The sequence below is a fragment of the Chlamydomonas reinhardtii genome, chromosome 6 (assembly GCF_000002595.2).
Source record: "Chlamydomonas reinhardtii strain CC-503 cw92 mt+ chromosome 6, whole genome shotgun sequence".
NCBI lineage: Eukaryota > Viridiplantae > Chlorophyta > Chlorophyceae > Chlamydomonadales > Chlamydomonadaceae > Chlamydomonas > Chlamydomonas reinhardtii.
In genome coordinates this window covers 1080162-1107356 of record NC_057009.1, presented here as the reverse complement: position 1 = coordinate 1107356, position 27195 = coordinate 1080162, and the positions used below count along the sequence as shown (strand labels likewise).

The 27195-nt window shown below is 63.5% G+C and overlaps 2 protein-coding genes across 3 annotated transcripts; one reads left to right on the top strand and one right to left on the bottom strand.

Annotated features, from left to right (window-relative positions):
* The first annotated feature begins 741 nt into the window (after positions 1–741).
* On the top strand, positions 742–14157 carry CHLRE_06g256700v5 (uncharacterized protein). The gene is made up of 37 exons (XM_043062713.1): positions 742–1053; positions 1128–1937; positions 2089–2202; positions 2517–2745; positions 2867–3093; positions 3232–3522; positions 3651–3774; positions 3933–4056; positions 4212–4302; positions 4418–4495; positions 4637–4849; positions 4988–5158; positions 5256–5489; positions 5624–5751; positions 6017–6061; positions 6266–6328; positions 6457–6546; positions 6691–6888; positions 7032–7081; positions 7209–7348; positions 7458–7693; positions 7864–8067; positions 8330–8417; positions 8581–8671; positions 8794–8963; positions 9112–9285; positions 9439–9532; positions 9923–10428; positions 10581–10817; positions 11071–11180; positions 11316–11569; positions 11671–11783; positions 11936–12015; positions 12185–12296; positions 12492–12604; positions 12743–12863; positions 13009–14157. The coding sequence occupies exons 1-37, from the start codon at positions 1018–1020 to the stop codon at positions 13111–13113; spliced, it is 6264 nt and encodes a 2087-aa protein (XP_042923419.1). The 5' UTR covers positions 742–1017; the 3' UTR covers positions 13114–14157.
* Positions 14158–14166: 9 nt separating this feature from the next.
* Positions 14167–27061, bottom strand: CHLRE_06g256650v5 (uncharacterized protein). 2 transcript variants are annotated; one of them, XM_043062711.1, is made up of 37 exons: positions 26703–27061; positions 25810–26595; positions 25554–25658; positions 25001–25229; positions 24653–24879; positions 24242–24523; positions 23992–24115; positions 23710–23833; positions 23464–23554; positions 23212–23289; positions 22853–23065; positions 22544–22714; positions 22219–22455; positions 21957–22084; positions 21641–21685; positions 21298–21360; positions 21080–21169; positions 20738–20935; positions 20545–20594; positions 20278–20417; positions 19930–20168; positions 19557–19760; positions 19203–19290; positions 18941–19031; positions 18649–18818; positions 18327–18500; positions 18084–18177; positions 17439–17740; positions 17042–17278; positions 16680–16789; positions 16291–16544; positions 16070–16182; positions 15837–15916; positions 15556–15667; positions 15245–15357; positions 14986–15106; positions 14167–14840 (listed from the first exon to the last, which is right to left on the bottom strand). In XM_043062711.1, the coding sequence occupies exons 1-37, from the start codon at positions 26736–26738 to the stop codon at positions 14736–14738; spliced, it is 6024 nt and encodes a 2007-aa protein (XP_042923417.1). In that variant the 5' UTR covers positions 26739–27061; the 3' UTR covers positions 14167–14735. The 2 variants fall into 2 exon arrangements, with proteins under 2 accessions (XP_042923417.1, XP_042923418.1); XM_043062712.1 differs by having other exon boundaries at positions 22853–23062.
* Between the last annotated feature and the right edge of the window lie 134 nt (positions 27062–27195).

Here is a 27195-nt window from a genome sequence, read left to right as displayed (position 1 = left end):
ATACACATTACGCAGGGAAGCTGGAACCAGGGTGCGCTGGCACGTCGGGTGCCGAGCTCCGTCTCCCCTCCGTCTTGGACCCGCCTCCCCTCTGACGGCCTTCCGCTTTCCCGCTGTCTCCCCTCTGCCTCCCCTTTGTCTCCTCTCTATCTTCCCCTTTTACCGTCCGCCCGACCTCGGTAGCCTCTCCGCCCTTACGGCATGTAGGGGGGCGGGAGCGCCAATCTGCTTCCCTGTGCACCGTTGTACTACCGGACCAATTTTATTAGCTTCTATAGATGTATCTACTATCGTCCTAGCTGATGTTAGAATCTGACGCCCCCTTGGCTGAGACCCTAGACGATGCCTTGTTTCCTGGTATTCTTCGGTTGTGGCTGTTCGTCAGCGGTGCTACCGATGCTGAAGTGTATTTTGTTCAGCGTACAGTATGAATGCGTGCACTCAGTTGCCAGCGCCCAGCGGGCGCCTTGCGTGCCTCTCAATCTCCCGTCACATCCTTACATCCCTTCATCAACGGCAACCCACCACCAGCCCAAGGGGAGGCCACATTCCCGTGCCCTGCTAATATTTGCTCGCCCTATAACATTCAGGCCATAATCCTCCGCACTCGCCCGCACAGATGCCGTGGATCGCATTTGCTGGGGCGGACAGCGCGTGCGAGCAGGGTGTGTGACGGCGATGAGGCATGACGCATCGGGCCACTAAATCAGAGTCCACCAATATATACTGCCATCTGTCAGTCTTTCTTTCTATCGCCACAGGTCACCTCTTCTTTCCCTGCGAGACGGATTTTTGGCGGGCAGCCTCTGCAAACTGGCAGCCTGGTTTAATGCAACCCATAAATGCGAGCCGATTAATCCTTGTGACATCCCGGCAAACGCCATGACTGCATGGGCGAGAATGCTGTTAGCGGGCCGCTTGCCCGTTCCCGCTTTTCACGATACACGTCATTAACGACATTAGGAAATAGCTAAATAGTCATGCCAGAGGTGTAAAACCTCAAGGTAGCCCCAGGATATGAAGAGACATGACCTCCCCGGCGTACATGGACGGGTGAGTTGAGTCCCGCTCCTGAGGTTGACCGCGCTGGTGTCAATTACTTGACTCACACGCTGTGATGTACGCAGTCACGACCTGTCGCGACCAGGCCGGCTGTCCAGGCCCGGTCGACATCTGCAGGAGCATCGGCAGGGAGCACAGCTAGATTCCGGCTAACGGCGGGGCGTTGTCCAGTGGTAGCAGTGCCTAGCCAGCTGTATCGCACAGTCGCATGCTCATCAGCCAGCAGCTCGGCCGGTGCGAGCGGGGGGCCAGAAGAGGAGCGGCAGCAGCTGGCCCCCGTGCAACAGCCGCCGTCCTCTTCTGCGGCCAGCTGCCCTGTGCCTAGCAGTGAGCAGGAGCAACTGCGGCGAGTGCAACAGGAGGTAGCGCGACTGGAGCAGCAGCGGGAGTTGGCAGTTGCGAAGAAGCGGCTGAGGTGGCGGCCCCGACATGACCCGCTGTACAAGGCCGCCGCAGCCTACGTCGCCGCAGCAGCCGCAGCAGCCGCAGCAGCCGCAGCAGCTCCGGCAGAGCCTGTGGCGGCTGAAGCGCCCGAGGTGGCAGCGGGGCCTGCGACAAATCCAGTGCTAGATCCGGCGCCACCGCCTCCACCAGTGCCGCCACCCACGACGCCGCCTCAGGAGCAGTACCAGCAACAGCTGCCACCACCAGGGCCGCCGTCGCCGCCACGTGTGCCGCCGCCGCCGCCAGATTGGGTGCTGGCGTCACTCCAACGACAACAAGGGGCACCGCAGCAGCAGCAGCACCAGCAGCAGCAGCAGCCCACGCCACGTGCGCCGCCGCCGGAGGCTCAGACTGTGACGGCGGCGTCGTACACGGGGTGCAGCCGGGCTCTGGCGCTCAGCACTGTGGAGCGGCTGCGCGTGTGCTGGGGGGTGAGCAGTACGCACACATGTGACGTGTAACTAACTTAACGCTTGACTGTAGAAGACATGACGGTACGGGCTGCTGTGCCTAGGTCCACACATCGCACCCGGCACGTCCTTCATGACCTGACGCCATCCTTGTTGCTTCCCCTGTCTGCAGCTCACCAAGTCCGCCTCCCAGCCAGACCCGCAGCAGGCCGACGTGTTCACGGCGCTGAAGAAGCCGTCGGCCTTCCGGCTGGCGGCGGCGCGGCAGCGGGAGGATGAATGCGCGGTGCGTGAGACGGAGGGGTTAGGTGGTGGACGGTACTGCTGCTGTTGCCGTGACCAACGGAGCTGGGGCTTCTGCGGTGGCTGCCCTTTGCTTGTGGATTGTGTTGGTGGAGTCATGCCATGTGTGTGTGTGGCGGCCGCGTTGGCAGCGACGCTCCGTGGCTGCGGCTTCGGACTCTAAGCAGCTCGACAGCGTGTTCTTGAACTATGTTGGGTTGCATCGCTCACACCGATGCGTGGTTGCATACATGCCAACGATATATTAGCCGTACGCCGCTGACCCGCCTGCTCATCTCCTCGCTTACTTGTGTTCAGGCCGCGCTGCGGGCGATGGGGCTGAAGGAGATGGCACCCAACTACTGCTGCGCTTCGACTGCGGCCACGGCCACGGCCACGCCGACGGCTGGTGCGGGCGCCGCTACAGGGGGCGGAGGCGGAGCCGTGACGGGAGCAACAGGACACGAGCGGCCGCAGCAGTTGCTGGCGGCAAGCCCTTCCATGTCCTTCACAGAATTCCTCGAGCAAGCCCTGCAGCTACGCCGTGGTGAGGTGGCCCACGGGCAAGCCAGGAGACCTAGGGGAGCCGAGGACTCAGGAAACATGCCATGCATCCAAACTGCTGTCATAATGTTGCGCCGTGCAATATGTGCGCCCGCAAAATGCAGGCGAGAACGCGTTTGCGCGGGAGGTCAAGCTGGTCAGTGCGTTGGGTGGCGACGACGGCGGCAGCAGCAATGGCATGAAGCTGTCTGGTGCCATCGACTTTCTGGTGCTGCTGTGGGAGCCGGAGGACTGCGGCGATGCCGGGGGCAGCGGTGGCGGCGGCGGCGGCAGCAGTTCCTCACGACAGGAGGTGATGCTGCGGCCTCGACTGCATGTCATCGAGTGCAAGGTACGGTGCGGTGCGGGTCGGGGCGTTGTCGGGGCGCCCGCGATCTCGTAGCTGCCAGCCAGGCATTCCATACCAGCTAGCCACGCTAACCACGGACCGCAGACTTAACAACACTGATGGACACATTTGGCTGCACAGGACACCAGCCGCCAACGGAGTGTGCACGAGGTGCAGGCGCTGTTGTACCGCATGATGGTACAGCAGCAGCTGGCCGAGATGCGGCAGCAGCAGCTGGAGCCGAAAGGTGGCGGCGGCGCTACAGCCGCTACAGCCGCTACAGCCGCTACAGCCACACCTGCGCCGGGCGACGGCGGCGAGTGGTCGCTGGGGGAGCTCTGGTCTGGCGAGGTGACGTGTGAGGTGTTGCGGGACACGGAGCAGGGCGTGCCGGAGCCGCCGCTGGTGGTGCCGCCGTTGGACCCCCGGAAGGTGCGTGGGCAGCCAGTGTGTGTGTGTGCCATGTGAGCAAGCGGCTGGTGTTGATGCAGATTCGTTACTCACATGCGTTACTCGCTGTGTACGGTAACACTCACCATTCCCGGCTGCTGTGTGCCCAGGAGGAGGCGGCGGTTCTGGAGCACCTGCGTGGCGAGGTGCAGCGGCTGTGGGAGGAGGGCCGGCGGGCGGTGAAGGCAGGCACAGAGGAGGCCTTTGTGCGGGAGCAGCCTTACATGTGGAACAGTGAGTGAAGGGGCGACGACTGCTGCGGGCGCGGTGGCGGCGGCGGAGTTGTGGATGCGAGTGACCCGACATATACCTCCCTCCGCCGCGCAAGTACTCATACCTCCGCACGGCTTGACTTGCCCTCCTGCTCCTTCTCACGGCCTCACACACGCCAGACGGTTGCTCCAGCTGCAGCCACCGGCCCTACTGCGCTGCGGACACGGCCGTGCGCGGCGCGGTGCAGGTGCTGGGGCTGAGCACGGCAGACAACCGGCGGCTGCGGGAGGCGGGGTTGGACACGTGAGTGGCCGCACAAGGAAGATAGACCGTGCAATTGTGTTTCCCACGCAGCGTGCTGCCTCCGGCTCGTGTGCCTAGCTGTGGCCTTGAGTTGGCCCAAAGCGTTGTGACGTGCACGCCCTGGTCGCCGTCACTCCTGCCGCACTGCGCTGCAGGGTGTGGGACGTGGCGCGAATGCAACTGGACGGGCCGGCCGCGCGGCAGCTGCTGCGCCTCGGCCTGAGCACAGACCTGTCATTCTTACGGGTACGTGACTGGGTAGATGAATGGTGGGAGCCTGACGGCAGGGTGGACATGGCGTAGAAAGCGCCGTAGGGTGATCCAGTGCTTCATCTTGCATGGGGTTTTGGCCTGCCTGCAGGACTCAGCGAGGGCGTGGGCTGCCACGCTGCCGCCGCCCCCGCCGGCAATGGCCACAGCGGTGGTTAGCGAGCAGCAGGTGAGCTCGCGTGCGTGATTAATTGGCTAATCAGGATTGCGAACAGGAGTGGGAGTTACCAATGGCTGTTAAGGACGTTGCTTGCACATGCGCTACTAACAGCAGACACCTCCTGCCCCAACCCTGTACGAATGCCTGCAGCAGGGTGCCGCGCCGGCGGCGGGAGTGCAGCTGCGCTCCGTGCCCGGCGCCAGCACGCTGCCACCCTGGCGCGGCGCCGAGGCGACGCCGCTGGTTCGTGTGTTCCTGGTGTTGTCGTACGACGACGTACGGCACACGTACAACAGCCTGGCGGCGCACGTGACGTGCAGCCAACGGGAGCTGTACACGCCCCGGGCTGGCGACTGGTCAAAGGTAAGCGGTGAGCTGTTGTTGTTGGTGCATCGCTGCCGCACTCACTCCACAGATCTGCAGTTTGTGTGACGCATTGTTCTCTAGTGCTTGGTGTGCTCATGCTAACGGCTACATCCCTGCTGCTGCGGCCACCCCCAGGCGCTGCGCTCAGGCCCCCAAGACCGCAGCCTGCTTGTCATGAACGAGCGGCCCGACACCGCCGCGGCCGCCGACGTGGGCTCGGCAGCGGAGCGGCGAGCGGTGGAGCTGGCTGCAGACCGAGCGCTGGTGGAGCGATTCCTTTCGGATGTGTTCGCGGCGGTGGAGCAGGTGCGTGCGAGCGGCATGGGAGGGCGCAGAACAAAGGTCACCTTGGTCCCTGTGATGCTGAAAACGCACACACGTATGTCGACCGATGTTCCTGTAGGTTGCTTCTACCCTGCCTGGCGGAGCTGCTGGCAAGGCGGGCGCTGGCGCAAGTCCGCCGCCGCATCCGCCCCTCAGGGCACGGCTGCACTTTTACTTGGACAACAGCAGTGCCCTGAAGCAACTGGCGGAGTTTTCCCGCTGGAGCAGTAGCCTTGGCGGCGGCGGTGTGGGCTGTAGCAGTGACGGTGGCAGCGGTGGTGCGGACACCGGCAGCACGCTGGATGCCTTCCTGGTGCGCGTGTGCATTTGTGTGTAGCACTTGCATGCACAACTGTACTTGCTCATGCAAAGCGCTTCCCGCCCATGCACCCCCATGCTATTCCTCACACACCACGTGTGCACCGCATGCGCTTGCTGCTGCCGCAGACGCTTCTGGGCCGCCGCGCGGGTCCGGAGGGCGAGCAGCCCATGGTGTCCTACCTGCAGGAGGAGTGGGGCCGGCAGATGGTGGCGGGGGTGGCCGGCAGCAACCGCTGGCAGCTCACGGCGCAGAGGTGCGTGCAGGGGGATGGCAGGGGCGGAGCGGGAGGAAGGAGTACCACTGCGTAGGGTGGCCGCGCGTCGCACTGTCGGACTGTTGTGCTGACGGGGCCAGTTTCAGCGGTCAGCAAGGACGCGGCCATCAGCTGACGCCTCAGAGTGTCCTAAAAGTGCCGCATGCGATGCACCGACTGCACGTCACGTCACGAATGGGTCATTGACACAGGCCACGCATCCTAGTCACAAACTGCTTACGGACACGGCCCTGTGTACCCACAGGTGGGAGACGGAGGCATGGAAGCAGAAGAAGGGCATGAGCACCACGTGAGTGTGCTCGCCTTGGGTGTGGGTTCGGGCGCAGGCGCGGGCCCCGGTGCAGAGCTCACGTTTGTCTCCTTCGCCACCTCCTATCCGCTCGCATGCGTGCCTTAATGCCGCCGGGGCACACAGCACGTGCCCACCTCAGCACGCGGCATGTGTGTGTATGCCCCACCAGCACGAACCACACTCCGCTTGCTGCCCACGCAGTCCCTTCCACCCGCTCAACCTGCACGTGCCTGGAATGCATCGGACCCTACCCCAATTCTTCGGGTGAGGGATACTCGACTGCTGTATACATGCGACAGCCCGCGCTTGTATGTATGAAGCAAAGGCGGTTGATTGACACGTGTGTTGTCATTCGGCGCTCCCGTCTCTACCACCGAACGCCAAACACGCAGGCTGGAAAGCTCCCAACGCATCGCCTACAACCCGGAGTCTCGCCGCCTGCTGCCGCACCTCGAAAGCCCTGAGGATGACATGACGCAGCCGTAAGCGTGTGCCGCAAGTGTCGTGGGCTAGCTAGTCACGGGCCACGACCGTTGCGCGGCGTCTCCATGCATCTCCTGGCTCGGAAACACGGTTGAACACCCCTGGCATGCCATGTGTGTGTTGTATACGTGAATGCTGCGTAGGGTGGCAGTGTGGCCCTTTGAGCTGAAGCTCCAGGGAATGGTCTACGCCCCAGACTCCGACCACTTCGCCAACTACCGCGCCGCGATGGTCCGGCAGCGGCAGCGGCAGTCCTTGGCCGCTGACGTGGAGGGCGGGGCGGCAGACGCGCACACGGCTGAGGCGGACGCACTGGCGCTAGCGCTGCCGCTGCTGCTCGAGTGAGGGCCGGAGGGGTGGCCGGGTCGGCGGGCGGGAGGGTTCTAGCAAGGTCTCTCCGTGTCAATGCAGTTCCGGCGTATCAAGTCTAGTTGCTTGTCGTAATCACGACTATTTAAACCCCAGTAACGTACCCGCATTGCAGGCAGGAGCCATGGCAGCAGCGCTGGATGTTCGAGCGCCTGAATCCAGACTGTGAGTTCTGCCACAGTACGGCGCTGTCAAAGCAGCGGCGCTACAGTGCGTTGGATAGACTCGTAGTGCATTCACCATGACTATGATTCAATCTGCTCATGACTGCGTGCGCGCCCGGTGCGTGCAGGGGACATGCGGAAGGAGGAGATCGACTTGCGCGCGGCATTGCGGCCCTCGCCGCCGCGGACGCTGCCTGACATGCTGGCGGACTGGGTGGCCATCGACTTCAGTGCGCGGCTGCACGAGCGCCGCAAGGAGCTGATGCAGGTTGGCCTGGGCATAGGGGGTGGGGCAAGCATGTGGATGTTGGTGGGTGAATGGACTAGAGGGCGTGCCGTTGACGTGTGTGTCGTGCTTCGACCTACCCCGTGTGCAGGTCCTTCCGCGCGTGCGGCACCAGAGCAGCAAGAGCGTTATGGTGTCGGGCGTGCGCAAGCTAAATGAGGAGGACTGGCGAGGCGACCGGTGGCTTGAGCCGCAGGTGTTGCGGCTCCAAGGCAAGGGGCTGTACATGTGTGACGTGGAGGAGCTGGGGGATGGTGGCGGCGGCAGCAGTGTGGCGAGTCAGCAACTGGCGTTTGAGGGCGGCGACTTCGTCCGCGTGCACCCGCGGTGAGGTGTCCCCACATGTCAAGTTGGGGTCAGGCCGAGGATGGTATACGGTAGATGTATCGTCTGACTGATTGGCATTGCCTTGCTTACGCATTGTGCGTGGTGAGCACACCAATGCAATGAGCACGCAACCTGCATATGTTGACCTCACTTGCTCTGTCTGCATGCAGGAGCACTGGCGACCAGCACGCATACCAAAGCTCCAGGGACATCCGGAACGGCTTCGATGCGATCGTTGAGGCCGTGGAGCCGCCGCCCCGTGTTGAGCCGCCTCCTGGGCAGCAGCGGGCAGCGTCGCGGCGGCGGCGCATCCTGCTGACGGCCTTCTCAAGGAACAGGCAATCAAAGCAGTCCGCATTCATTTTCCCAAGCAGGTACGCGCCTACCAGCAACGCGCGCACGTGCAGGGCTGGCCTCTCCACTGCTTGCCGCTCAAATGTGCGGCTGCTGTTGCAATGCTCGCCGTGCCGCGTGTATGTACGCGCACACCACGCATTGGCCATTGGCCTCACTGCTCACAGACCGGCGCGTCACCCTACTTGCACACTGGACACCAGCGTATACGGAGACGCGTGTGGGCCTCACCTTTACCTACCTACCTGTGCGCTCCACTCCAAACCCATCTTCTGCTCACAGCCCTGCAAGTTACTACGCCCACGCCACCCTGGACGAGTCCTGGTCCGACTACGTGGGCGCGGCCGTCCACGCGGCCCTCACTGGCCTGGTGCGGCGTGGGCGGGTGGCATGACGCCCGCACTTGCCTTGAACAACCAAATGGTCACATACCTGCCAACACGCTTTCGCTGCACTGGTACCGCTGTCATGCCTGCCGCTGTGTGACTTGAGCTGCTGCTGGTGCTCTCATGTGTTTGCATGATTGAACGCAGGACGCGGCCAAGCGGCACCACTTGGACGAGTTGGTGTTGCAGGGCGCACTGGCGGCCCCGCGGCCCAGCACCGCGGAGGCGGATGCGGCAGGTAGGCGGCGCGGGTCGTGGCCAGGCGGACATGCATGGCGGCACACCCGCATGCAAACCCAAAGCGCAGCGCAGCCTGCTTCCCTAATCGCACCCGGCACCCACACCTGCACCCCCACGCAGTGCGGCTCCTGCTGGATGAGCTGCAGCGCACGGAGGCGGGCACCGGCAAGCAGCTGCCAGCAGCTGTGGCTGGTGCTGGTGCTGCAGGCGGAGGCGGTGCCGGGCCCTCGGTTCTGTCGGCAGAGCAGGCGGAGGTGGTGATGGCGGGTCTGAGCTCAGGGCTGCAGGTGGTGAGTGAGAGCCTGATCGGAACTGAATGAGTTTGCGCGTGTGTTGCTGAAAGGCCTGTTAGCCACGCACCGTTCAGGCTCAGCCAGCACTGGCGATGTGACTATCAAACGGTGAGGCGCCGTTCCACGCCACGCCACGTAAACGCAGGTGCAAGGCCCGCCCGGCACCGGCAAGACGCAGCTGCTGGCGGCGTCCCTGCTGCTGCGCTGCCACCACCTGAGCTGGGTCGCGTCTGCCGGTCGCAGTGCAGCGCAGGCTTGGGCGACGTATGGGAGCGCGCCACCCGCCGGGCGGCTCGTGGTGTTGGTGGCGCCCACGAACGTGAGTGAAGACGTACGGTGATGGTTGACCGAAGTGGCAGTTGCGGTGTAACGCCGCTTGCAACACACATACTTGGAGCGCTGTCTCTAGCTTGGCTTACAACACAGGGTGTCTATGCATCGTGTACTGTCCATACTATTGTTATATATGCAGGCGGCGGCGGACGTCGCGGCGGACCGACTGGCGGCACTGGCGCCCTATGTCAGCCTGGCGGCGGAGCGGGTGCGAGCGCAGCAGCCTCAGCAAGGTGGGCAAGGGGCAGGTGGCTGGTAGGTCGGCAGTTGAAGGGATCCTGCTGAGGCGGCTGGCAGGCAGCAGGGGAAGCGTGGGTCCTGCCTGGTGCTCTTGGGCATTGAGACCGCTAGTTGAAGGGAGAGCAAGTGCCGTAGACATGCGACTGGGTCAAGAGCGGGTAAGGGAAAGACGGAGACGGGAACGGTTATCCGGGGCCGAGGTCAGGGAAAGTGCGTCCTGGACGGAAGGGCGATGGTATATTGATGGGCAGGGGCTCTGGGGCGCGGCGGCGATCTGCGGTCACTACCGCCTTTCCGGCGGCACCTGTTGTGTACAGCTCGCTCCTGCCCCGTGTTACCACGTGCATGCATGCGTGCTGGTTGCTGGTGTTGTGTCCCAGCAGGCAGCCGCAAGTCCACAGCAACCCTGCTGTCAACCCTGCCGCGTATCGAGCTGGTGCGCCTGCACTCCTCCTCCTCTGCTGGAGCACAGCGGTTGGAGAAAAGGGAAGCAGCGGCGGCCATCACCAGCAGCAGCGGCAGCAGCAGCAGCAGCAGCAGCAGCAGCAGCAGCAGCAGCAGCAGCAGCAGCAGCAGCAGAGGCGTGGCGGGCTCGGTCGGCGACTTGGACTGGAGCGCCGCCTTCGTTCGGAGCACCCGCGCCAGCAGCAGCCGCATCAGCAGCAGCCGCATCAGCAGCCGCGCAGCCTCCAGCAGACCTAGCAGCCGTGCCTACTCCACTCCGGCCCAGCCGTTGCAGCCCCAGGCACCGGTGTCGTCGCCCGCTGCCCACTTGCACCAGATGGCGGCTTCTTCGGCCGTCACCCGCCTGAAGACCATGCTGCAGCAGGGCAGTACGGTGGTGGTGGTCGGCACGGTCAACGCCGCGCTCAAGCTGTCAGGACTGACGGTGCGTGGTCCGGATTCTGGGATAGGTGGGGCGGTGCGGCCCCCGACTACTTCAGTGACGCCTGGAGGCTGTTACAGTTTGGCCGCAATTTCGGACATACAACACATACACATGCGCAAATCCAGCGCACATTTATGGCAATGCACACGCAGGCCGCTGCGCTCTTTCCCGGAGCCCCCAGCCCCCTGGCGATGCTAGCTCTGGACGAGACGTCCATGATGACGTCAGCGCAAGCTCTGGCGCTCATGGGCGGGCTGTTCCCACGCCAGCAGCCGAGGGCAACAGGGTCAGCGTCAGGGGCACCGGCGGCGGGTGGCGGCGGCGGCACCAGCCCGGGTGCGCAGGTGCTGGCTGTGGGCGACCCCAAGCAGCTCAAGCCCATCACCACGGTAAGAGCCTGCAGGCAGCTGCCCGTGAAAGCCACGTGGCGCTAGTGCACGTGGTGAGGCGCATGTGCTGGCACACGCACGGACGCATGCTGGCTGTTGGTGCGGATGACACATGCTCGCACAGTCTCCTAGCTTGAGGACCTGTCTGTAGCTAGCTGCCCGTGAGGGCAGTCGTTATTGTGGTACCTTTATTGCATGTTCCTCCGTCCATTCATTTGCAACCCACCTTGCTCCTTCACCCCTTCACACGCAGCTCGACGCCCGCACCGAGTTGCGTCCCGAGGTCGCGGCGCGGCCGCACCTGGCCGGCAGCGCCTACGAGCTGCTGGCGACGGTGCCCGGCGGAGTGCGCAGCGCAATCAGGTGAGCAGACGGGCAAAGTCTGGCTATGGCACTGTGCAAGAGCTGGTCAACACGCCAGGGATGGTGCAGTCACACAAGCGGCTCCCTTCATTCTGCCTTCGCACCCCATCCTCCTGCGTTGCTTACTTATCGCAGCGAGACCAACCGCTTCGGCCCCGTCACGGCTCTGCTGCTGACGCCCATGTATGAGGAGGACGGCATCCGGCTGCAGGCCTCGCGCCGAGCACTGGCATTGCAGGAGCAGCAGCGGCAGGCACAGGCACAGGCGGAGGCGGAGGCGGGTGCAGAGGCCCCGGAGCAGCAGCCGCAGCACGCGAGCAGCCGCGGTGGCATCAGGAGCAGTGCGGCACTGCGGCGGGCGCCGGTGCTGGCGCTGGAGTCGGCCCGTGGTGAGTTGTGCTAGTTGCTGAAGCGTGTGCTGGTATGGACAGGAACACAACCACCCTTGCAGTGGCCGGTAACTCTTTCGCTGAGCGTGCTACTCCTGCAGAGGTGCTGGCACGCGTGTGGAGCTCTGGCCCTGGGCTGGTGGCGCCTGATGAGTTGGTGTTGGTGGTGCATGACGAGGTGGAGAGTGACAAGGCAAATGAGCTGGAGGCGCAGGTGGGGGCGCGGGAGGCGTGCATGTGCGGGTGACGGCAGGCCAGAGGCGCAGGTGGAGGCGGCAGCCGCAGTCCTAGTGGCTTCGTTACCTTGCAGGCTGCTGGCGCTTTTGCATCCTGAACGGCTTTCTTTGCCTTCCCCTTGTTCCCCAGATTGTCCGGGAGCTGCTGTGGTCGGCGCCGGCGGGAGCGCTGCTGCCGCCGGGCAGCGTGGGCATCGCAACGCTACGCAGGTGTGTGTTCTGTAGAGCGCACCCGCCCGATGACAACACCGGTTGCATGTGTCGATCTAGGATAATTTGCACCAGGTGAAACTCGGTAGAGCCCCACATGAACATCACGCTTCTCGCAAAACCTTACCCCGCATGCCGTCTCCACCCGGCATCTCGTCGCCAAACACAGCGGCCAGAAGCAGCTGCTGCAAGCTGCCGGGGCGCGCGGGGAGCTCGAGCCGCCCGCCAACCGCGGAGCGCTGAGGCCTGAGCAGGACATCGCCACGGTCCACAGCTACCAGGTAACAGCATTGGTGGTGGCGGGTTATGAGTGGCGCATGCCATGCGTGGTCGCACAAGGCAGCCCGTCCCTGCACACAGCAACGCCTGTGGGCTCGGTCTTCCATGGCAAACATCTCCTGTCCGCAACGGCTGCATCTGGGCTTACACGCGCCGTCTGTCCTTTGCAATGCCTGCACATTCTTTAATGTTCAAAGGGCGGCGAACGGCGTGTAATGATCCTCAGCTTTTGCACATCGGCCCCTGACCGACTGAACGCCAACGACGAGTTCTACATCAACCCCAACCTCTTCACCGTCATGCTCAGCAGGTGGGGCCAAGGGTGGGGCTGGGGTGGGGCCGTGCCAGCCAAGCACGTGCCGTACGTGCGGTAACGCTACATGTGTGGCATACGGCTCATTTCCCGACTTCCCTGCCTCACGCCCGGCGCCCGGCCCCCATCCCACAGGCACAAGTCGCAGCTGGTGCTGGTGGTGGGTCGCAAGGTGCTCAGCCACCTGCACCCGGACGCACAGGTGAAGGCGCGGCTGGGGCTGCTGCGCCGCGCCCGGGAGCTCGCCAGCAGGCCGGTAAGTTGGTCTCATGCGTTGTCTGGAGGCTGCAAACTCTTAGTGTTATGAGTCACGAACAATCGTGTCGCGTGTTGATATGTTTTTGTTGTCCTAACCTTGTGCTTGCACTCTCGCTGTGCGCTGGTTTGTTCCCTACCTGCAGCTCGGCGCGTTCGAGATGGAGGCGGGCGGCGGCGACACCATCGGAAAGCGGCACCGCGTGGAAGTGTTTGGCATTTGCCAGAAGGCGCTGCGCGGGCTGCAGTAGTGGGATGGCAGTTGTGCAGGCGGGTGTGCGCTGGAGGGACCCGCCCAGCAGGGCTGAGTGTTCGCGCACGTGCGTGCTCCTGCCACCGCGCCATACGTTGCAGCTGGCGGCGTCGGACAGCGCTTACGTGACACTGCTGCAGGCGCTGCGGTGGGTCTGCTTGGACATGGGAGGATGCTGCTGAACGACACGTTGTGAATGAATGAGATGCAGGTTGCATGTGAAGTGTTGCTGTGCGCTGGGGTGCCAACGGTCGTGCGGAAAATGAGACAGCATTAGACATTGCTGTGGCGCGCCGCGGCTGCTGCGGCGATGCATTAGCGCACACGTTGCAACGTTGCGATGTTGTGGGAGCGATGCCGGGCACGGTCGAGCAAATGTTTAATTGTCTTTGTAGTCGGGAGGCGCTTGCCGGGTGGTCAGAGCCTGGACAGGCCTCGGGTGGTTGGTCACGCCTGACAAACGGCGCTGAACGGTGCCCGTGTGTGTGCGCATGCCACATGTGCACAGTAGCTTCGCGTCTGATAGCGGCCGGATTGGGTCGACGGGAGCTGACTCCTTGTTACACTTAGCACTACTGACTCGCACAAGATCGTATTACTCGTTGATAATGCTATGACCCCTGCTCAGTCGATTGCCACACATACAGCGTCAGGGCACACGGGTATGACGCCGGTCTGGAAATGGGGTCAAACGGCACGTCGTTTTTGACAGGGTTGGCGATGCGGATCAGACCCCAACTTTTGGCAGCAGGTCACGGCTGACGTGCTTCTGTCTGATCCACATCGCTAGCATGTTGGTGTTGCAGCTGCCGTCCGGGGGGTGCGTTCCGGCCTGCTTGGCACGGTCGGACACGGTGGTCAGGTCGACCACTGAAATAGCTACCGGCGTTCAATCAATATTTGCTTGGTACTACTGAGACCTTAAACATCTTGTTTGCGGCCTAATCGGTGATGTCGCGGTCAACATGTTCTACGAGCTCGCCCAGATCACCTGCTTTGACGTCAATTTAGATTGCCGTCGGCTAAACTATACTTCATAAGACTACTTTAAGGGTCCGGGGCTTTACAGTGCGACTCTGGCGAAAGCATGCCTCGCGAAATATGGTGACAGCCACCCGCGCAAAATGCGACGGGAGCCAAACTTTAGCATCATTACATATCATATAAGTTAATTCCGGAAGGAGGGAGGCTAAATCTGCGCGAATGCGGAGAAACACGTGTGGACACGTTTTTGCCCCTCCCCAGACCGGCGTCATACCCGTGTGGCGTCAGGGGCTCGGGTTGAACACTCGCCAAACAGACCGTGCTGTGCAAACCCACACGACCCGCTCGTGCCGCCACAAAGCCGCGCTCTCCACAGTGCGGCAAGGACGCATCAACCGCAGCCTGAGCACGATTCCCTTTTGTCAAACGCATGTCCAGGCGTTCGCGTTGCTGCATCCCAGCGCAAAATCGCGCTTAACTTTTGAACCCCGACCTCACATGTCTGTCACCTCTTGTTCTGCTACAGCTTTCCACGCATACCCAAGATACCCGGGCCCAAGCGGCCAAGCATACGCGCAGACACTCAGCCCTGCTGGGTCCCTCCAGCGCACACCCCGCCTGCACGACTGCCACCCCCTACTGCAGGCGGCGCACCGCGTCCTGACACACGCCGAACACTTCCACGCGGTGCCGCTTGCCCGTGCTGTCGCCGCCGCCCGCCTCCATCTCGAACGCGCCGAGCTGCAGGTAGGGAACAAAGCAGCGCACAGCGAGAGTGCAAGCACAAGGTTAGGACAACAAAAACGAGTCCACACATGACACGCTTGTTCGCGACTCATAACACAAAGAGTTTGCAGCCTCCAGACAACGCATGAGACCAGCTTACCGGCCTGCTGGCGAGCTCCCGGGCGCGGCGCAGCAGCCCCAGACGCGCCTTGACCTGTGCGTCCGGGTGCAGGTGGCTGAGCACCTTGCGACCCACCACCAGCACCAGCTGCGACTTGTGCCTGCGGGATGGGGGCCGGGCGCCGGGCGTGAGGCAGGGAAGTCGGGGAATGAGACATATGCCACACATGCAGCGTTACCGCACGTACGGCACGTGCTTGGCTGGCACGGCCCCGCCCCAGCCCCACCCTTGGCCCCACCTGCTGAGCATGACGGTGAAGAGGTTGGGGTTGATGTAGTACTCGTCGTTGGCGTCCAGTTGGTCAGGGGCCGATGTGCAAAAGCTGAGGATCATCACACGCCGCTCGCCGCCCTTTGGGATTAAAAAGATGCAGGCATTGCAAAGGACAGAGACGGCGCGTGTAAGCCCAGATGCAGCCGTTGCGGACAGGAGATGTTTGCCGCGCCTTGGAAAAAAGACCCCGAGCGTTGCTGTGTGCAGGGACGGGTTGCCTTGTGCGACCACGCATGGCATGCGCCACTCATGACCCGCCACCACCAATGCTGTTACCTGGTAGCTGTGGACCGTGGCGATGTCCTGCTCAGGCCTCAGCGCTCCGCGGTTGGCGGGCGGCTCGAGCTCCCCGCGCGCCCCGGCAGCTTGCAGCAGCTGCTTCTGGCCGCTGAGTTTGGGGACGAGATGCCGGGTGGAGACGGCATGCGGGGTAGGGTTTTGCGAGAAGCGTGATGTTCATGTGCGGCTCTACCGAGTTTCACCTGGTGCAACTCATCCTAGATCGACACATGCAACCGGTGTTGTCATCAGGCGGGTGCGCTCTACAGAACACACACCTGCGTAGCGTTGCGATGCCCACGCTGCCCGGCGGCAGCAGCGCTCCCGCTGGCGCCGACCACAGCAGCTCCCGGACAATCTGGGGAACAAGGGGAAAAGAAAGGAAAGCCGTTCAGGATGCAAAAGCGCCAGCAGCTTGCAAGGTGACGAAGCCACTAAGACTGCGGCTTCCGCCTCCACCTGCGCCTCTGGCCTGCCGTCACCCGCACATGCACGCCTCCCGCACCCCCACCTGCGCCTCCAGCTCATTTGCCTTGTCGCTCTCCACCTCGTCATGCACCACCAACGCCAGCTCATCAGGCGCCACCAGCCCAGGGCCAGAGCTCCACACGCGTGCCAGCACCTCTGCAGGAGAAGCACGCGCAGCGAAAGAGTTACCGGCCACTGCAAGGGTGGTTGTGTTTCCTGTCCATACCGGCACACGCTACAGCAACTAGCACGGGCACAACTTACCACGGGCCGACTCCAGCGCTAGCCCCGGCGCCCGCCGCAGTGCCGCACTGCTCCTGATGCCACCGCGGCTGCTCGCCTGCTGCGGCTGCTGCTCCGGGGCCTCTGCACCCGCCTCCGCCTCCGCCTGTGCCTGTGCCTGCCGCTGCTGCTCCTGCAATGCCAGTGCTCGGCGCGAGGCCTGCAGCCGGATGCCGTCCTCCTCATACATGGGCGTCAGCAGCAGAGCCGTGACGGGGCCGAAGCGGTTGGTCTCGCTGCGACAAGTAAGCAACGCAGGGAGACGGGGTGCGCACGCAGAATGAAGGGAGACGCTTGAGTGACTGCACCATCCCTGGCGTGTTGACCAGCTCTTGCACAGTGCCATAGCCAGACTCTGCCTGTCTGCTCACCTGATTGCGCTGCGCACTCCGCTGGGCACCGTCGCCAGCAGCTCGTAGGCGCTGCCGGCCAGGTGCGGCTGCGCCGCGACCTCGGGACGCAACTCGGTGCGGGCGTCGAGCTGCGTGTGAAGGAGTGAAGGAGCAAGGTGGGTTGCAGATGAATGGACGGAGTAACATGAAATTACGGTACCACAATAACGACTGTTCTCACGGGCAGCTAGCTACAGACAGGTCCCAAGCTAGGAGACAGTGTGAGCATGTGTCATCCGCACCAACAGCCAGCATGCGTCCATGCGTGTGCCAGCACATGCGCCCCACCACGTGCACTAGCGCCACGTGGCTTTCACGGGCAGCTGCCTGCAGGTTCTTACCGTGGTGATGGGCTTGAGCTGCTTGGGGTCGCCCACAGCCAGCACCTGCACACCCGGGCTGGTGCCGCCGCCGCCACCCGCCGCCGGTGCCCCTGACGCTGACCCTGTTGCCCTCGGCTGCTGGTGTGGGAACAGCCCGCCCATGAGCGCCAGAGCCTGCGCTGACGTCATCATGGACGTCTCGTCCAGAGCTAGCTGCGCCAGGGGGCTGGGGGCTCCGGGAAAGAGCGTAGCGGTCTGCGTGTGCATTGCCGTACATGTGCGCTGGATGTGTACTGTAGGTGTATGTCGTGTGTATGTCGTCCGAAATTGCGGCCAAACTGTAACAGCCTCCAGGCGTCACTGAAGTAGTCGGGGGCCGCACCGCCCCACCTATCCCAGAATCCGGACCACGCACCGTCAGTCCTGACAGCTTGAGCGCGGCGTTGACCGTGCCGACCACCACCACCGTACTGCCCTGCTGCAGCATGGTCTTCAGGCGGGTGATGGAGTTTCGGTCCGCCATGTGTTGCGCCGGCAACGGCGATAGTGCCTGTTCGGCGTCGACAGAGCCCATCGCACTGCAAGCCGTGATGACCGCTGATGCTTCCCGCGCCGCGTGACGCTGCGCGCCAGGCGAGAATGAAGAGGAGTGCAGGCGCACCAGCTCGATTTGCACCAGGGTCGATGGGTGTGGAGGTGCCGCGGGTTTGCGGGCGCCTGATGGGCAGCGGCAGCAGCGCGTAAATGCGTCAATATGGGCGGCAACTGCACACAGTAGCAGCACAGCCCAATTGCAGTGGCAGAGGCCCTGAATGGTGACCTCAGATCACCTCGGTACATCCCGGGACCCGTCCTCACCAGCCAGGCCCAACGCCCTCTCATTCATCCAGCAGAAACTGCCCCTGACTTGAGTTCCGAATGACCGCTCCCACCTCCGTCCATTAGCATATAATACAGCATATAATACCCGAGCACGAGCATGTACAGCCTCCCTGCCCGCCAATGGCGTCAGCCACAGCCCTCCAACTGCCGACCTGCCAGCCACCTGCACCGTACCCACCTTGCTGAGGCTGCTGGGCTCGCACCCGCTCCGCTGCCAGGCTGACATAGGGCGCCAGTGCCGCCAGTCGGTCCGCCGCGACGTCCGCGGCCGCCTGCATATATAATAAGAGTATGGACAGTACAAGATGCATAGACACCCTGAGCTGTAAGCCAATGAGCTAGAGACAGGGCCCAAAGTACCGCATGTGCGTTACACCGCAACTGCCACTTCGGTCTACCATCACCGTACGTTCTCACTCACGTTCGTGGGCGCCACCAACACCACGAGCCGCCCGGCGGGTGCCGCGCTCCCGTACGTCGCCCAAGCCTGCGCTGCACTGCGACCGGCAGACGCGACCCAGCTCAGGTGGTGGCAGCGCAGCAGCAGGGACGCCGCCAGCAGCTGCGTCTTGCCGGTGCCGGGCGGGCCTTGCACCTGCGTTTACGTGGCGTGGCGTGGAACGGCGCCGCACCGGTTGATCGTCACATCGTCAGTGCTGGCTGAGCCTGAACGGTGCGTGGCTAACAGGCCTTTCAGCTACACACGCGCAGACTCATTCAGTTCAGGTCAGGCTCTCACTCACCACCTGCAGCCCTAAGCTCAGACCCGCCATCACCACCTCCGCCTGCTCCGCCGACAGAACCGAGGGCCCGGCACCGCCTCCGCCTGCAGCACCAGCACTAGCCACAGCTGCTGGCAGCTGCTTGCCGGTGCCCGCCTCCGTGCGCTGCAGCTCATCCAGCAGGAGCCGCACTGCGTGGGGGTGCAGGTGTGGGTGCCGGGTGCGATTAGGGAAGCAGGTAGGGCAGCGCTTTGAAAATGCATGCGGGTGTGCCGCCATGCATGTCCGCCTGGCCACGACCCGCGCCGCCTACCTGCCGCATCCGCCTCCGCGGTGCTGGGCCGCGGGGCCGCCAGTGCGCCCTGCAACACCAACTCGTCCATGTGGTGCCGCTTGGCCGCGTCCTGCGTTCAATCATGCAAACACATGAGAGCACCAGCAGCAGCTCAAGTCACACAGCGGCAGGCATGACAGCGGTACCAGTGCAGCGAAAGCGTGTTAACCCGTTGGCAGGTATGTGACCATTTGGTTGTTCAAGGCAAGTGCGAGTGTCATGCCACCCGCCTACGGCGCACCAGGCCAGTGAGAGCCGCGTGGACGGCCGCGCCCACGTAGTCGGACCAAGACTCGTCCAGGGTGGCGTGGGCGTAGTAATTGGCAGGGCTGTGAGCAGAAGATGGGTTTGGAATGGAGCGCACAGGTAGGTAGGTAGGTAAAGGTGCGGCCCACACGCCTTTCCGTATATGCCAGTGTCCAGTGTGCAAGTAGGGTGACGCGTCGGTCTGTGAGCAGTGAGGCCAATGGCCAATGCGTGGTGCGCGTGTGCATACATGCGACACGTCGAGCATTTCAACAGCAGCCGCACATTTGTGCGGCGAGGAGTGGAGAGGCCAGACCTGCACGTGCGCGCGTTGCTGGCAGGCGCGTACCTGCTTGGGAATATGAATGCGGACTGCCTTGATTGCCTGTTCCTTGAGAAGGCCGTCAGCAGGATGCGCCGCCGCCGCGGCGCTGCCCGCTGCTGCCCAGGAGGCGGCTCAACACGGGGCGGCGGCTCCACGGCCTCAATGATCGCATCGAAGCCGTTCCGGATGTCCCTGGAGCTTTGATATGCGTGCTGGTCGCCAGTGCTCCTGCAGTAGACAGAGCATGTGAAGTCAACATTGGCAGGCCGCGTGGTCATTGCATCGGCGTGCTCACCACGCACAATGCGCAAGCAAGGCAATGCTAATCAGTCAGACGATACATCTACCCTATACCATCCTCGGCCTGGACCCAAATTGACATGTGGGGACACCTCACCGCGGGTGCACGCGGACGAAGTCGCCGCACTCAAACGCCAGTTGCTGACTCGCAACCACACTGGTGCCGCCGCCACCATCCGCCAGCTCCTCCACCTCACACATGTACAGCCCCTTGCCTTGGAGCCGCAACACCTGCGGCTCAAGCCACCGGTCGCCTCGCCAGTCCTCCTCCATTAGCTTGCGCATGCCCGACACCATAACGCTCTTGCTGCTCTGGTGCCGCACGCGCGGAAGGACCTGCACACGGGGTAGGTCGAAGCATGACACGCACGTCAACGGCACGCCCTCTAGTCCGTTCACCCACCAACACCCACATGCTTGCCCCACCCCCCACGCCCAGGCCCACCTGCATCAGCTCCTTGCGGCGCTCGTGTAGCCGCGCGCTGAAGTCGATGGCCACCCAGTCCGCCAGCATGTCAGGCAGCGTCCGCGGCGGCGAGGGCCGCAATGCCGCGCGCAAGTCGATCTCCTCCTTCCGCATGTCCCCTGCACGCACCGGGCGCGCACGCAGTCATGAGCAGATTGAATCATAGTCATGGTGAACGAACTACGAGTCTATCCAACGCGCTGTAGCGCCGCTGCTTTGACAGCGCCGTACTGTGGCAGAACTCACAGTCTGGATTCAGGCGCTCGAACATCCAGCGCTGCTGCCACGGCTCCTGCCTGCAATGCGGATACGTTACTCCGGTTTAAATAGTCGTGATTACGACAAGCAACTAGACTTGATACGCCGGAACTGCATTGACACGGAGAGACCTTGCTAGAACCCTCCCGCCCGCCGACCCGGCCACCCCTCCGGCCCTCACTCGAGCAGCAGCGGCAGCGCTAGCGCCAGTGCGTCCGCCTCAGACGTGTGCGCGTCTGCCGCCCCGCCCTCCACGTCAGCGGCCACGGACTGCCGCTGCCGCTGCCGGACCATCGCGGCGCGGTAGTTGGCGAAGTGGTCGGAGTCTGGGGCGTAGACCATTCCCTGGAGCTTCAGCTCAAAGGGCCACACTGCCACCCTACGCAGCATTCACGTATACAACACACACATGGCATGCCAGGGGTGTTCAACCGTGTTTCCGAGCCAGGAGATGCATGGAGACGCCGCGCAACGGTCGTGGCCCGTGACTAGCTAGCCCACGACACTTGCGGCACACGCTTACGGCTGCGTCATGTCATCCTCAGGGCTTTCGAGGTGCGGCAGCAGGCGGCGAGACTCCGGGTTGTAGGCGATGCGTTGGGAGCTTTCCAGCCTGCGTGTTTGGCGTTCGGTGGTAGAGACGGGAGCGCCGAATGACACCGCACGTGTCAATCAATCGCCTTTGCTTCACACATACAAGCGCGGGCTGTCGCATGCATATGGCAGTCGAGTTCCACTCACCCGAAGAACTGGGGCAGAGTCCGATGCATTCCAGGCACGTGCAGGTTGAGCGGGTGGAAGGGACTGCGTGGGCAGCAAGCGGAGCGTGGTTTGTGCTGGTGGGGCACACACACACGCACACACACACACACACACACACACACGCACACACACACACGCACACACACACACACACACACACACACACACACACGCCGCGTGCTGAGGTGGGCACGTGCTGTGTGCCCCGGCGGCATTAAGGCACGCATGCGAGCGGATGGGAGGTGGCGAAGGAGACAAACGTGAGCTCTGCACCGGGGCCCGCGCCTGCGCCCGAACCCACACCCAAGGCGAGCACACTCACGTGGTGCTCATGCCCTTCTTCTGCTTCCATGCCTCCGTCTCCCACCTGTGGGTACACAGGGCCGTGTCCGTAAGCAGTTTGTGACTAGGATGCGTGGCCTGTGTCAATGACCCATTCGTGCCGTGACGTGCAGTCGGTGCATCGCATGCGGCACTTTCGGACACTCTGAGGCGTCAGCTGATAGCCGCGTCCTTGCTGACCGCTGAAACTGGCCCCGTCAGCACAACAGTCCGACGGTGCGACGCGCGGCCACCCTACGCAGTGGTACTCCTTCCTCCCGCTCCGCCCCTGTCACCCCCCCCCCCCCGGCACGCACCTCTGCGCCGTGAGCTGCCAGCGGTTGCTGCCGGCCACCCCCGCCACCATCTGCCGGCCCCACTCCTCCTGCAGGTAGGACACCATGGGCTGCTCGCCCTCCGGACCCGCGCGGCGGCCCAGAAGCGTCTGCGGCAGCAGCAAGCGCATGCGGTGCACACGTGGTGTGTGAGGATTAGCATGGGGGTGCATGGGCGGGAAGCTCTTTGCATGAGCAAGTACAGTTATGTATGCAGTAGCTGCACGCATATGCACACACGCACCAGGAAGGCATCCAGCGTGCTGCCGGTGTCCGCACCACCGCCGCCACCGTCAGTGTTACTGCCCACACCGCCGCCTCCAAGGCTACTGCTCCAGCGGGAAAACTCCGCCAGTTGCTTCAGGGCACTGCTGTTGTCCAAGTAAAAGTGCAGCCGTGCCCTGAGGGGCGGATGCGGCGGCGGACTTGCGCCAGCGCTCGCCGCCTTGCCAGCAGCTCCGCCAGGCAGTGTAGAAGCAACCTACAGGAACATCGGTAGGCATACAGCTGTGGGTGTTCAGCATTACAGGGCTTGTTGTTCTGCGCCCTCCGGTCCCGCTCGCACGCACCTGCTCCACCGCCGCGAACACGTCCGAAAGGAATCGCTCCACCAGCGCTCGGTCTGCGGCCAGCTCCGCCGCCCGCCGCTCCGCTGCCGAGCCCACGTCGGCGGCCGCGGCGGTGTCGGGCCGCTCGTTCATGACAAGCAGGCTGCGGTCCTGGGGGCCGGAGCGCAGCGCCTGGGGGTGGCCGCAGCAGCCGAGATGCAGCCGTTAGCATGAGCACACCCAGCACTAGAAAACAATGCGTCACACAAACTGCATATCTGTGGAGTGAGTGCGCCAGTGATGCACCAACAACAACAGCTCACCGCTTACCTTTGACCAGTCGCCAGCCCGGGGCGTGTACAGCTCCCGTTGGCTGCACGTCACGTGCGCCGCCAGGCTGTTGTACGTGTGCCGTACGTCGTCGTACGACAACACCAGGAACACACGAACCAGCGGCGTCGCCTCGGCGCCGCGCCAGGGTGGCAGTGTGCTGGCGCCGGGCACGGAGCGCAGCTGCACTCCCGCCGCCGGCGCGGCACCCTGCTGCAGGCATTCGTACGGGGTTGGGGCAGGAGGTGTCTGCTGTTCGTAGCGCATGTGCAAGCAACGTCCTTAACAGCCAATATACTCGTTACTCCCACTCCTGGTCGCAATCCTAATTAGCCAATCAATCACGCACGCGAGCTCACCTGCTGCTCGCTAACCACCAAAGTGGCCATTGCCGGCGGGGGTGGCAGCAGCGTGGCGGCCCACGCCCTCGCCGAATCCTGCAGGCAGGCCAAACCCCCATGCAAGACAAAACACGGGTCACCCCTTCACTCCACAGACAGGTTGCGGCAAGGCGCAGGCACAAACACGCACCCCGGTTCAGGCTATGAAGCTTTCTACGCCATGTCCACCCTACCATCGGGCTCCCACCATTCATCTACCCAGTCACGTACCCGTAAGAGTGACAGGTCTGTGCTCAGGCTGAGGCGCAGTAGCTGCCGCGCGGCCGGCCCGTCCAGTTGCATTCGCGCCACGTCCCACACCCTGCAGCGCAGCGCGGCAGGAGTGACGGCAATCAGGGCGTGCACGTCACAACGCTTTCGGCCAACTCAAGGCCACAGCTAGGCACACGAGCCGGAGGCAGCACGCTGCGTGGGAAACACAATTGCACGGTCTATCTTCCTGATGCTGCAACTCACGTGTCCAACCCCGCCTCCCGCAGCCGCCGGTTGTCTGCCGTGCTCAGCCCCAGCACCTGCACCGCGCCGCGCACTGCCGTGTCCGCAGCGCAGTAGGGCCGGTGGCTGCAGCTGGAGCAACCGCCTGGCGTGTGTGAGGCCGTGAGAAGGAGCAGGAGGGCAAGTCAAGGCGTGCGGAGGTATGAGTACTTGTGGGGCGGAGGAAGGCATTTGTCGGGTCACTCGCCTCCACAACTCCGCCGCCGCCACCGCGCCCGCAGCAGTCGTCGCCCCTTCACTCACTGTTCCACATGTAAGGCTGCTCCCGCACAAAGGCCTCCTCTGTGCCTGCCTTCACCGCCCGCCGGCCCTCCTCCCACAGCCGCTGCACCTCGCCACGCAGGTGCCCCAGAACCGCCGCCTCCTCCTGGGCACACAGCAGCCCGGAATGGTGAGCGGTACCGTACACAGCGAGTAACGCATGTGAGACACGAATCTGCATCAACACCAGCCGCTTGCTCACATGGCACACACACACTTGCTGCCCACGCACCTTCCGTGGGTCCAACGGCGGCGCCACCAGCGGCGGCTCTGGCACGCCCTGCTCCGTGTCCCGCAACACCTCACACATCACCTCGCCAGACCAGAGCTCCCCCAGCGACCAATCGCCGCCGTCGCCCGGCACAGGTGTGGCTGTAGCGGCTGTAGCGGCTGTAGCGCCGCCGCCACCTTTCGGCTCCAGCTGCTGCTGCCTCATCTCGGCCAGCTGCTGCTGTACCATCATGCGGTACAACAGCGCCTGCACCTCGTGCACACTCCGTTGGCGGCTGGTGTCCTGTGCAGCCAAAAGTGATAATCAGTGTTGTAAAGTCCGCGGTCCGTGGTTAGCGTGGTTAGTTGGTATGGAGTGCCAGGCCTGGCAGCTAGGATACCGCTGTCGCCCCGACACCGCACCGCACCTCACCTTGCACTCGATGACATGCAGTCGAGGCCGCAGCATCACCTCCTGTCGTGAGGCACTGCTGCCGCCGCCGCCACCGCCGCTGCCCCCGGCATTGCCGCAGTCCTCCGGCTCCCACAGCAGCACCAGAAAGTCGATCGCACCAGACAGCTTCATGCCATTGCTGCTGCCGCCGTCGTCGCCACCCACGGCACTGACCAGCTTGACCTCCCGCGCAAACGCGTTCTCGCCTGCATTTTGCGGGCGCACATATTGCACGGCGCAACATTATGACAGCAGTTTGGATGCATGGCATGTTTCCTGCGTCCTCTGCTCCCCTAGGCCTTCTGGCTTGCCCATGGGCCACCTCACCACGGCGTAGCTGGAGGGCTTGCTCGAGGAATTCTGTGAAGGACATGGAAGGGCTTGCCGCCAGCAACTGCTGCGGCCGCTCGTGTCCTGTTGCTCCCGCTGCGGCGGCTCCGCCTCCGCCCCCCGTAGCGGCGGCCGCACCAGCCGTCGGCGTGGCCGTGGCCGTGGCCGCAGTCGAAGCGCAGTAGTTGGGTGTCATCTCTTTCAGCCCCATACCCCGCAGCGCGGCCTGAACTCAAGTGAGCGAGGAGAGCAGCTGGCGGGTCAGCGGCGTATGGCTAATATATCGTTATCATGCATGCAACCACGCATCGGTGTGAGCGATGCAACGCAACATCATTCAAGAACACGCTGCCGAGCTGCTCATAGTCCGAAGCCGCAGCCATGGAGCGTCGCTGCCAACGCGGCCGACACACACACACACATGGCATGACTCCAACAACACAATGCACAAGCAAAGGGCAGCAACCGCAGAAGCCTCAGCTCCCTTGGTCACGGCAACAGCATAAACAGCAACAGTAACGTCCACCCCTCAATCCTCCGCCTCACGCACCGCGCATTCATCTTCCCGCTGCCGTGCCGCCGCCAGCCGGAAGGCCGACGGCTTCTTCAGCGCCGTGAACACGTCAGCCTGCTGCGGGTCTGGCTGGGAGGCGGACTGCAGACAGGGGAAGCAACAAGGATGGCGTCAGGTCATGAAGGACGTGCCGTGTGCGATGTGTGGACCCAGGCACAGCAGCCCGTACCGTCATGTCTTCTACAGTCAGCCTTTTAGTAAGTTGCACGTCACAGGTGTGCGTACTGCTCACCCCCCAGCACACGCGCAGCCGCTCCACAGTGCTTAGCGCCAGAGCCCGACTGCACCCCATGTACGACGCCGCCGTCACCGTCTGAGCCTCCGGCGGCGGCGCACGTGGCGTGGGCTGCTGCTGCTGCTGCTGCTGCTGCTGCTGCTGCTGCTGCTGCTGGTGCGGTGCCCCTTGTTGTCGTTGGAGTGACGCCAGCACCCAATCTGGCGGCGGCGGCGGCACACGTGGCGGCGACGGCGGCCCTGGTGGTGGCAACTGTTGCTGGTACTGCTCCTGAGGCGGCGTCGTGGGTGGCGGCACTGGTGGAGGCGGTGGCGCCGGATCTAGCACTGGAGTTGTCGCAGGCCCCGCTGCCACCTCCGGCGCTTCAGCCGCCACAGGCTCTGCCGGAGCTGCTGCGGCTGCTGCGGCTGCTGCGGCGACGTAGGCTGCGGCGGCCTTGTACAGCGGGTCATGTCGGGACCGCCACCTCAGCCGCTTCTTCGCAATTGCCAATTTCCGCTGCTGCTCCAGTCGCGCTACCTCCTGCTGCACTCGCCGCAGTTGCTCCTGTTCACTGCTAGGCACAGGGCAGCTGGCCACAGAAGAGGACGGCGGCTGTTGCACGGGGGCCACCTGCGGCCGCTCCTCTTCTGGCCCGCCGCTCGCACCGGCCGAGCTGCTGGCTGATGAGCATGCGACTGTGCGATACAGCTGGCTAGGCACCGCTACCACTGGACAACGCCCCGCCGATGGCCAGAACCTAGCTGTGCTCCCTGCCGATGCTCCTGCAAAAGTCGACCGGGCCTAGACAGCCGGCCCGGTCGCGATCGGTCGTGAATGCACACATCACAGCGTGTGAGTCAAGGAATAGACACCAGCGCGGCCAACCTCAGGAGCGGGACCCAACTCACCCGTCCATGTACGCCTGGGAGGTCATGTCTCTTCATATCCTGGGGCTACCTGAGGTTTTACACCTCTTACATGAGTATTTAGCTATTTCCTCATGTCGTTAATGAGGTGTATCGTGAAAAGTGGGAACGGGCAAGCGGCCCATAAAAGCAAGTCCGGTCTGTTCCCTGGAATTCTTGCCCATGCCAACTACGAAGTTTGTCTGAAGGTTCCACGAACATAACCGCTTGTGGTGCTGGACTGCCATGTTGAGAAGCGAGTTGACCGGGCTGCCCCAGTGGAGTTGCCCGCCAAAACTCATACTTGCAGGGAAAGAAGAGGCGACCTTTGCTGGAACGAGAGATCACAAGCTTGTCCATGGAAGTGTATTCTGCTGCGGCGTTTATGTGTGCACTGACCAAATGCACGGCCCTATCCCAGCAGATTGATTGCCGCCATTCCCACCTCAGCAGCTACGGAGCTACCCCGTCGCGCCCGTGCTGGCGTATGCAGTCA